The sequence below is a fragment of the Xenopus tropicalis genome, chromosome 2 (assembly GCF_000004195.4).
Source record: "Xenopus tropicalis strain Nigerian chromosome 2, UCB_Xtro_10.0, whole genome shotgun sequence".
NCBI classification, from domain to species: domain Eukaryota; kingdom Metazoa; phylum Chordata; class Amphibia; order Anura; family Pipidae; genus Xenopus; species Xenopus tropicalis.
In genome coordinates, this window is record NC_030678.2 from 70,577,040 (window position 1) to 70,588,554 (window position 11,515).

The 11,515-nt window shown below is 40.6% G+C and overlaps 1 protein-coding gene across 1 annotated transcript; it reads right to left on the minus strand.

Annotated features, from left to right (window-relative positions):
- Positions 1-2,742: 2,742 nt before the first annotated feature.
- On the minus strand, positions 2,743-6,250 carry btg2 (BTG family member 2). Its single transcript, NM_001011013.1, is given in 2 exon segments — positions 2,743-4,526; positions 6,027-6,250. Coding segments are annotated over 2 exon segments (477 nt in total). The 5' UTR covers positions 6,175-6,250; the 3' UTR covers positions 2,743-4,197.
- Positions 6,251-11,515: the final 5,265 nt, after the last annotated feature.

Here is an 11,515-nt window from a genome sequence, read left to right on the forward strand (position 1 = left end):
ACTTTTTTCCTTCAGCACTGGAATTCACAATTGCAGAAAACAGACAGGCTCCATTTTGTGGACACTGTTATTAAGGCAAGCTGTGCATCCTGCTAAAATCTTCTTTCTGTGCCAGTATGGGGGACCTGATACCTATATCCATGCACTGGTTACACAATTAGATGGTGAGGAGGGAAGGGGAATGTGAGGTAAGTCGCATGTAAGTCGCCGGTGGGATGGCAGGGGGAAGGCAACTCGGGGAGATTAGTCGCCCGCGAGCAGGGAGTTTTGCCGCGGGCGACTAATCTCCCCGTGTACCAGAGCCCTAAGAAGTCCTGAATTTAAAGTCAAAAGTAACTGTCTGCCCCACCCCTATGCCTAAGGCATAGAGGCGGGTCAGGCAATATATGATTGACAGCTGGGACTTTTAAATGCTTAAAGGGCTTTTGACGTAGGTAAAGACTGTCGGAAGTGGTTAATGGTACTGCTTACAGATTTAGCAGTATAAAACTACTTATACAAGTGCCGACTCACTTGTGTGTCTAGGGGTACGATGATAATCTTTAGGCTCGTAGCATTTATAGAAAAATAGGTATATTTATTGCTTGTTAAACGAACAAGATACAACGTAGGTACAGTTACATAAAATAGAAGCATAGAAAACCAGCATAAGATGTTACAAGGCTGTCCCTCAATCCTGACGGTCTGTCCCTCCAAACATCCTGGCTTTCTTATCCACCTTTTTCCTGTGAAAATCACACCTCCACAAAGGTGGCTTTGATGTTTTACAGCCTCACTGTAGTTTACATGTAAGCAAATCGCATGCAACCCCCTGACAATGTAAGCTAGGTACAATACAATGATACAACTGTTTGCACAGTTGTGTAGCGTTCTCCTTGTGTTAAGGAGAGCTTCCTTCTTCCTTCTCCAGTCCCTCTAACAGCAGACACAAGTGTGACCGACTGCCAGCGGTTTGGCTTGTTGCTTAGGGGGTTGGGATGCAAAGCCGCCAGTGCAAATAGAGAAGCTTGATCTGCAAAGCACGTATGTGATACGTGCTTGGTAGATAAAGCCTTTTTTTGCAAAGCACGTATCACATATGTGCTTGGCAGTGAAAGGGTTAATAGGTCACTCCTTTTGATATAAATTAGCTGTTAAAGGACATGGAAAGGCAAACTCACTTGGGGGTGCCAAAATGTTTGGCACCCGCAAGTGACTGTAATCGCCTACCTTTTACCCCAGTAAAAGCACCAGCCCGGGGTAACTGCAGCGCTTCCTTCTTCTTGGTTCGAGAGCGTGCACATGCGCAGTAGAGTGAAAAGCTGAACTTTAACAGAGAAGTCGCAGCAAAACGAAGCAGGAAGGAGGTACCCTGGGCTGGTGCTGTTTTCTCCTAACAGGGGCACCAGCCCGGGGTACAAGGTAAGCGATTAAAGCCACTTGGGGCTGCCTAACATTTTGGCACCCCCAAGTGACTTTGCCTTTCCTTGCCCTTTAAGTTTTCATTTATCTCAGAGTTAGTGGAGACTTGAGTGCCCCATCCTGAAGGACTTTATGCACAGGAACGCTTACATTTGAGGTTCAAAATGATTAGTGTGCTCCAAAAGCCTTCAACAGAAAAAGTGTACAAACCCATCTCTATTCAAGCAATGCAAAATTGAGAAATTATTTCCTAAGTTGTCAATGAAATCACTAACTAAAAGGCCTCTCTTATCTCGGGCTTTGTCTGAAAAACATACATCACAAAGAATCGCCTTGAAATTCCAGTAACTTCCTCTTATTATATTTAAGACCCAGTGGTCTAAGGGCTCTGGCACACAGGGAAATTAGTCGCCCGCGACAAAACTCCATGTTCGCGGGCGACTAATCTCCCCGAGTTGTCATGACCCGCCATCCCACAGGCGAACATGTAAGTCGCCGGCGGGATGGCACACGCGGCGACGCGATTTCGGGAAATCGCACCGCCGCGTGTGCCATCCCGCCGGCGACTTACATGTTCGCCGGTGGGGTGGCGGGTCATGACAACTCGGGGAGATTAGTCGCCCGTGACAAGGGAGATTTGTCGCGGGCGACTAATTTCCCCGTGTACCAGAGCCCTAAACCAGAACCTTGTCAAGTCAATCTTGCTCCAAACCCAAGAGCCAGTAAGTCAACACTACACAACTACTTTTCATTTCAGGATTTATATATAGGCACTTTGGAGACTTCAGAAGAGTTTGTTTTTTTTTTGCCTTAATCTGGATCAACTAGCACTTTGGCAGGTTGCATATAGACATGAAAGGTTGAACTTGACTGACATGGGTCTTTTTTTTTTAACCTAACTTATTATGTTGCTTAAAATGATATGGGATTTCCAAATTTTTATTTTCATAAAAATATATGTATGTGTTTTACATATGGGCAGTTTTAGAATTATCCAATGTTGTGTATTGAAAATATATATTTTTTTATGAAAATTATATTGTGTTATGAGCATTTTTATAAACAGTGTTCAAGGCTATAGTTTCCCTTATATTTCCTACATATACATCATAGAAGACATAGACTGTGGTGTACAAAGTAAAGGTTATAGCTTATTAGCTTGCAGGTATAGATTAACAGTGGCTTCCAGAATGTTTTGCAAGAGGCATTTGTAATAGACTTACCTCAAACTTTAGCCCAAAAGTTTTAGAAAATTAAAAATCCTAATATGAGCTAGCACTTCTATAAAACAATATGACTAATGAAAAGTGCTAAGGTCTATTTGACAAAGCAATACCAGTGTTTAAACCAAGAGTTTTATTACAAATTAACAGGTCTCACTCCCAGCCCAACAATCCCATACATTAATAGTTTATATATTAGCTTTACTATTATGCGTCTTATAACAAATTGCAACAATTTAGGATCTAAAAAACACACTACTCAAACAAGTTGTGTGCTTGTACATACTCCAAAGTTGATGCCTTAGTAACATCTCTGGTGCAGTGTGGACATGCAGCAATTGTGAGATTTTAGGATTCCAGCTGCAGCATAACAACATCAGTACAATGCTGATCTGTTTCAACAGGTAGTATCAGTGGCGTAACTATAGATGAAGCACACCCAGCGGCCTGGGGGACAGAGGGACCAGACTGCAGGGTCAGCTCCCTCTATAGCTGTAAGAAGTCCCTCCTCCCCAGCAGATCTCTTACCTATTCGGTTAGAGCAGCTGTGAACACAGGCTGGTGGGTGGATGCTGGGCCCCTAAAAGATATTGTTTGCGGGGTGGGGGGTGGCCTGGCCCTATTACGCTGCTGGCTCATATTTACGAGTTGGAAAATTCAATGTGGCAATTCAAGGCAGAGCCAAATAGTTCTGAAAACTAGACCAGGGTTAAAATGCTTGATCTAAAAATGTTCTTATTTAACTCTTTGGAACAGCACTTAAGAGACAAGAAACTCATCTCTAAAGCCATGTTGCTCTGCACCAAGGGGGTAATTCACAACAGTGGGCTGAAGTAAAATTTTGGGTAAGAATTACTGGAGTAAAATTGTAGTACAATAAACAAATATTCAAGCCTCTCTCTAGTTTTTTTTTTGTAAACTTTACCTTCAAATTGTTCAAGGCACCTCAAACCTTACAGAATAAAGTATGACAATTTGATGAAGTAAGTTTTTTTTGGTGTTATTAGCAAGATTTTGCTGTCACTATTGAAACTCTGAAAGATGGTGTTAAACGGTCAGGCACTGTATTTTCCTGAAATTCAAAATAATCATTGGCACAAGCTGGCTAAAGCTAGAATTAAAATGTTTGTGAATTTGGTGTTTGATGATTTCCTAGTGTAAAGAAACCCCCCTTCTATAAAAGTATGAACAAACTAAATTATTTGCTGTAGGTCTCAGTAATTAAAAAAATAAAGTCCAAAGTCCAAGTAACATCAAAAGTAGACAAGAATAAGTTTAGAATATCAAGCTGCTAGAAACTACTAGCACTGTTCAAGTGAAACCGTTCTCCACAGTACCTTTGGTGTACATTACAATTCCAAAAAGGTGCATTCCATGTGCACTGCAGGGTTGGCGAGTCTGTACTATTGCATTAGTGTTCTTACAATAAGCATAAAATGGCTAATTAAACAATTTTTACTTTTTTCTGAAAAAACGCTTTTAAAAATATAAATAGATCTTTGTTAGAAAAGTTGGCTCCCAGAGCAAGGTATTTACACGTACTCAAGCAGCAGATAGGGTGAAAATTCCCAGGTTAGCTGTGCACGGTCATTAGGTAGTGGGAAGGAGTGCCAGAGCTCCCCAGCAGCTCACTTTTACAGTTTAAATGTCCTCTCGCAGAAGGCGCCGAGGCTTCATACAAGACGCAAATAGAACCGTCCTCTCCAATTCGGTATGAAACTTCGAAAGGATCCACCCAAAGTGTGAGCTCTTTGGGCAACAAACTAAGCAGATGCTGGTTACTCATGTTAATACGACATGCAACTTTACTGATGACTGGATCCATCTTGTGGTTTATCCTGATACAACGATACCCAGAGCCTTTTGCTGGCTTGTCTGGAAACCAATGATGCATGTAGTGTTCTGTTGAAAAAATAAATGTTCTATTAAAAGCAAAATATATGTATAATTACCTTTTCAAGACAATACTCTTGTTTGTACGACAGCTAGAATTTATATAATCATCCTTACACATGGGAGTTTCACCCTGTGTTCTCCTTTGGTGGATATCTCCTGCATTCCACTGCAGGGGAACACATGACAAAATGCAGCCCATTCTTCCAATGCATTCCACTGGCATGCACCTGAGTGAGTACAACACAATCTGGAAGAATGTTTCCTCCTGCGTTTCCCTGTGGAAGAAAGATCTAATGCAGTGGAATACAGGGTGAAACACCCATATGTTTGAACCCTTAGTCTAACCACAAATCTTGTAATGTTGTTTATATCAATGACATCAACTTGTTGCAGCAAAACTGAATTCACTTATATTAAAACTGAGGTTTACCAATCAGTAAACTTAAAGTTTTTAGCTATGTGCACACTGGAAGTGTGTTCCTTACTGTAACATTCTTCATCGCCTTCCGATTTGAATGACCATGTAGCAGTTTGAGAGCACAAGGGGCGAGTGAGCACAAGAAGTTGTGGTATTAAAAGATGTTTGTAGCTTATAATACAAAACTGCAAATTATAGCAACAGTTCATGTCTAGCAGTGCCCTTAGTCAAGCCTTGTAGACCCAAAAATGTGCTGTGTTTAAATGCTTGTGATTCAATAAAGCACTCTATTATGGAACACAGAAGGCCAACAATTGGTGTTATTGAAACCTGTCTAACTGCTAATTAAACGTTGAATACAGAGCAGACAGTGATATTCTTAGACAATTTGCAGTTGGTCTTCATTTTTAATTATGTGGCTTTTTGTTGATCAGCTCTCTAGTTTTGAATTTTAGCAGCTATGTGGTTGCTAGGGTTCAGTTTAACCAAGAAATTGGGCAGTGGTTTGAAGGAGAAACTGGAAGGCAAATAGGAGAGGGCCTGAATAGAAAGATATGAAATAAAAAGTAAATTGCAGCCTCAATCAGCTATATTTTTTGGCTTCCAGGGTCTGGGAACTACATTTTAAAGATAGGAAGCATGCAGAAGAGAAAGGAAAATTATTCCAAACCTATAAAGAATAAACAAACGAAGTCCAATAAAAAGATGCTAGGAATGGGGTATCACTAAAATAGTAAACTGTAACGTATGTAAAACTATTTATAAAGCTCTACAAGAATACGCAGGGCTGTACAATAAGGGAAATATTCCGTCAATAAAGTTATTCTGAGCCCCTGAGCAGGTTGCGACTTAGAGACGACATATTTGCTGTGGGGGAAGAGCGACTTGAAAATGACCCGACTGCATACAGACAGCAGCGTTACCACCCATTCCAAATATGGTGCCTGACTTATGGACAGATATTGTCCCATACAGTCTCTAAACCCGACCTAGACTTTAATAATTAATAAGACTATTATGTTCACTCAAAGCTATCGTGTGTTAATTTCTTACAAAAAAAAAAACTCGAATCATAACTCAGAGCTTACCGGTTAAAGTATTCCGTAATGTTTTCCCGAAGCCCCGCAATTGTTGCTCGTTGAGTCGACTCTGTAAGAGACTGGAAAGAAAATTGACTGCGGCAACTATTTCTGGTAAAGTGTCTTGTTGACTTTCGGGCACGGATCCATTTGCCATAATAACGTTTTCTTTGGCTACGGGTAGTTAATAAGCTACTTATAGTCGCACCAGTGAAACCGCCGGTACCAGCTCTGTCACCTACTAAGCTTTCCTCTGAACTCAGTAACTTTACAGCCACTTGCTCTTATTGTGTGGGAGGCCTGGGCACAAGAACGCGCACAGATACGCAAGGACCTTTCCGACCAATAAGAAACCCCTTCGCGTAGGGTGACGTAGGGGCAAAGTGACGAAAATGCCTTGGGCAATGCTGGTAAACAGAGGAAAAGTGAGAGCCGTACATGGCAACCTGGAAGCGGGGCTGTAGGGCTGTATGTGACGTAGACAGGAAGAGCAATGGTGGGCGGTTGTGTGTTTCAGAAGAGTGTATTTTTCTTATAAAATTGCCAGAACAGGCGGTTCGTTGAATTGGGGTTGCTTCTGCCCTTGGACTAATGTTATTAAAAGGCAAGAATGATAGGAAGGCAGTTATTTAAAAAGTTGCCAACCCTAAAATGTGAAGGCTGCTGTCCATTTCTACTTTGCAGGTCTATCCAGATATGTGCTGACTAATTTGACTCTGAACTGAAAGATATAACTGTAGTAAATCTGAACAGTTTGATGCCCAATATGCATAGTATTTGGAATATAGGGGCTCTAAAATAAAAATGCCCCTATATTAGGGATGCACTGAATCCACTTTTTTGGATTCTGCCGAACCCCCGAATCCACCCTGAAGGATTCTGCCGAATCCTATTGAATCCTATTGAGTATATAGCAAAACATTTACTAAAGCTACAGAAAACATTGGAAACATATATATAGCAGGGCTAGAGTATTACAGAAAGCAAGCCTTTGCCTACAGCTTGTTTAATTATTGTAATATATGGTAAACACTTTTTAGTTGCCAAGAAAATAATAATGTATGTGACTAACTGTAACTGAAATTGATTGTAATTTATTATTGTGCTTTAAAAAAAATAAAATAAAAAAGAGATGTTTGATTACTGCTATTGATTGAGGAGTTGTAGAAGACATATTGAATTGACATATTGAACTGAAAAAGTCCAGAATTCACACAGAATGTACATGCCATACTGAGTTGAAGACTAGACTGTTGAAGACTGTTCTAATAAAGGCATCAAGCATAATGAAATACTAGTAATACTATACTAGTAGTAGTCACTTAGTACAAGAAAAGCTTTGCCATTATGTGCACATCATCATCATTTATACATTAAAAGAAGTAAAACTGTTAAAAGGCTTAATTGCACTGCATTTTTGCATAGCTTGAATATGTGGTATTCCCCCTGGTAGTGGCAAGTTGGCACTTAGTGACACTCATCAGAAAGGGACAGACAACATGCAGCAGTCACTTTTGTCACATAGTAGTAGTCTATGTCATAAACTGAAACCAAAATATAATCATGTTCACCATCACTAATACCAATTAACAATTCACCAGTGTAACAATTCACATATATACAAGTACAGCAACCAATAAATAAATATAAATTAGATCATAAAGCATTAAAGTTTAGGTTCAGCAACACCTTTGAGGCACGGATTAAGTTAAGAGAAAGCAAAAACTGTAGATATTAGTATCACAATAGCCTTGGATACTATGCTTGTTCAAGAACTCATCCATCCCCCTCTTAAAGGCATTAACAGGTTCTGCCATTACCACATCACTAGGAAGGGCATTCCCCAACCTCACTGCCCTCACAGTGAAAAACCACCTACTGTACGTTGCTGCAAATGAAAGGTAATGGTGATGGTGGCGCAGCGGGAAAGATCCGTATATGTATTTATTTGGCACCCAGACAATTCCAATATAAAGTAAATAATTCAAATAGCGTTAGCAAATAGCACATCTCCTGCCCCTTTACTGAGTAAATCTACCAGCTAGCACCAATCACTGCAGCCCAGCATAAAAGAGGGAATAACACTGGTAGGAATAGGATTTACACTAGTAGTAACAATGGGAATGTACAAGCTGAAGGTACAAGGTTACATTTGCTTTGTATCTTTAGGTTTTCATCTCTGCAGAAGTTGCCATGTAACCTCCAGTATAAGACCCCTCTGTTCAGCTATACCAGCAGAATGGAAACCTGACTTCATTTACTTTAACCTTCTCATCTGTGCAGTTGGCACCTTAACTGTGTTTGGTATAGATTGTAAAACCTCCAAGTGATTGATTGAATTTGAAATGCGGTGCGCGTGTCATAATTGTCAAAAGTGGACTCCCTTGGACCGATTCGGGAGCTTATCGGCCCGTGTAGGGGCAGAAACGACGGCCATACCCGACCGATATCTGGCCTGAAATTGGGCAGATATCGATCGGGCAGGTTTAAAGATTTAGTTGGAACGGGGACCGCATTGGTTCGTAGATGCGGTCCCCGAACCGACTGTGCCATTGCCGCTTTTAGAATTTGATCGTTTGGCCCCAGCGAATTAGCCTACATTTTCCCGATATCGCCCACCCATAAAAAAAACTTATGTTTTGGGCTTCTGTGCCAGCCCAAGGCAATGTCAACCCTTTAGCACGGAAGATCTGTGCCTCCAAACATGCCCCAGTAGCTCCCCATCTTCTTTTCTGCTGATTTAGTGCACAAGCTCTGCTGCTTTCAGTTATTGAGCTTGGGGACCAACTCACAATATACTGCATATATAGAATGAAAAATGTAACAGTATAAGACTGATTAGTTCATTCAAATTCACATTATATTGCAGCTTTGAAACCAGTGCAATTAGCATCCAAACCTAAAGCATCAGTTTATATGACAGGGCCACTCTCATTTTGTGATTAATAATTTGCAATGACCCCTAAGCTTAGCTTCTCAAGAGCTGCTCAGAACACACTGAGCATTTGCACTGTCCTGGGCAGTTCTAACAGAATCCAGGATGAGAAGCTCCTGTGACTGTAAAGACCTAAATCATTACTACTATAGAGATACTGAAACTTTAAGCTAGTGCAGCGCCGCATTTCTGATGAGGGCGCCCATGGGCAGGGGCGGGCCAAGTCGACTGGGTGCCCTAGGCAACCCGATCAGCCACCTCCCTCCTGCACCTCCACCCCCCCTAGCGTTTCAACGCAGCTGTGCAGTTCCGGGGGTGGGGCGGCATCTACACTATAGTTCATTGCCCCCACCGCGTAATGACAAGCGGTGGGGGGGAATGAAAAAGGAGCTAGGGATAGGCAGGAGAGGCTCCTGTCTGGCGCCCCCAAGTCCTTGCACCCTAGGCAGCTGTCTCTCCTGCCTACCCCTAGTTTCGGCCCTGCCCATGGGCCACATGTGGCGTTGCCACAAATCTGGATTGTTCTCAAAAATTTATCTGCAAATGGAAATAAGATGCTTAGCCCCTGTGATCTGACCCATTTATATTGTGATAGTCTAGGGAGCTGGGTGTACTGAGATAACACAGGAAGCAATGCCAAGCTATTTTGCCTTTGCAAGAACAGTCTGGAGATAACAGATATAAAAAAACACAGAAAACTGACCTTGTATTCACAGAGGTTCAAACATAAAGTCTAGTCTTTCACCCGATTACTGAAACTTTAGTAACAGCCTAAGTACTTTATTTTGTAACAATTTAGAAACTTTATAACATTAATAAATGTTATATTTAAAAAAAAATACCTCATAAAAAGTATATGGTACAGTATTGGGGCAAGTGACAAACTGGACAGTGAACCCCTGCATTTAATTGATGCTGAAAAGTCACTATTACATGCAGATTTTGCAAGGTCCATTATCTACATAACAAATATTATGTAAACAAAATAAAAATAGTGCATGTGAATTTTCAAAATAAGCACTCTGCTTATTATGTTTTGCAACACCTCCAAACAGTAAGAACTACCAAACTGAAATACTATGCCAAATTTAGCATTATATTATTAAAGTGTCTCAAAGCTTGAATGTTACAACATCATATGCCCCACATATCCTTGCGTACAAATGTAAAGTATCCTAAAATATGAACAGTTTGATACCCAGTATGCATAGGGTAGGGTAGAACAAGTAATCAAGAGCAATGTAGAATCTATGAAAGTAATATTTTTTTGCCTAGTAAAATTGATGGCTCAAATCGCAGTATTAATAGCTTTGCCATGTGCCGTAGTGGTTTTAAGGACACATAAAACAATAGACAGATATCCATAAAGGTGGCTATACACGTTGGCTGTGTAAAGGGCCCTCAGATAGGCCTACCTGGCCAACGTCTGGTCAAAAAATGTGCAGATGTTTGCTTGAGCAGGTTTAAAAATCCCATCAGTACGAGGAGCTTTTGTGAAAATGCAGTTAGACCAACAATATAAAATACAAAAGTAATTGCACTGTGGATTAGTTGGCATGCTACTCACATTGGCAATAAAATAATTTTGGGGCAAAAAAAATCCACAATACATTTAAAAAAAGGTGTGTAAGTGTGTGTACACTGGCCAAATTGTGTTGCGTGTATGTGTATTTGTTAATGTGAGTAAGGCCACTGACAGTTTTTGTTGGGTCACATATTATTAGTCCACCTGTCACCTGGGTTTCTGGGTAGTGACCCCTATCAACAATAAAAAAAAGCCCATGAGTGGAACCCATTTCGAAACCCACAAATAGCACCAGGGCCCCTGACTGCAGTACCCTCTTCCCCCCCGATGGCAGTCTGTGTGTAATATATGTGTGCATATGTAAATATACACAAAGAGATCCATAGGATTAATGTCACCCTATGGCGCTAAATCCCTACACTTTATTGTTCCCTAGTTGCTGGATAAATGCCCATGTATCTAGTTTTGCTTATTAGCATATCTGTATCATTGGCCCTTAGACTTATGACCATTTCTTGCCACACTTTAATATAGTGTCTGACAAAGGGTGGATTTTCCTCATTGACCTTCAGTTGCTTACCCAGCTGGATGTGCTCCAGGGAACCTGTCCTGCCCTAGAGGTGTACCCTACTTCTTTTTTTTAACTGTCTGGTTTTATTCAGATACTTATCATATCAGATAACATTACACCAAATGGTATTATTTGTACAGAATATTCAAAGATACATAGTAGGGTACATGTTAATTATTCACATAATGAAAGTATTTTGTTGATTTTAAACAGTAGCAATAAAACTAAAGCTACAAAAAAGAAAATTAACAAAACCAATTAGTCATCCATAGGAAATAATTGCTCGCTGTGTTTAGTTAAACAAAATAAAGTTTCCTAATATAAATCTTGTTGTTCGTGTCTTTCTTTGAAGATTGGAGTTACAGTTGGGTTCCACGGTTGTGTTACACAGATTAGCTTTAAATAAACCAGTAATGGGGGTAGTGGTGCCCATTAGATACCTAATTCTCCTGGTGTACATTAATTTA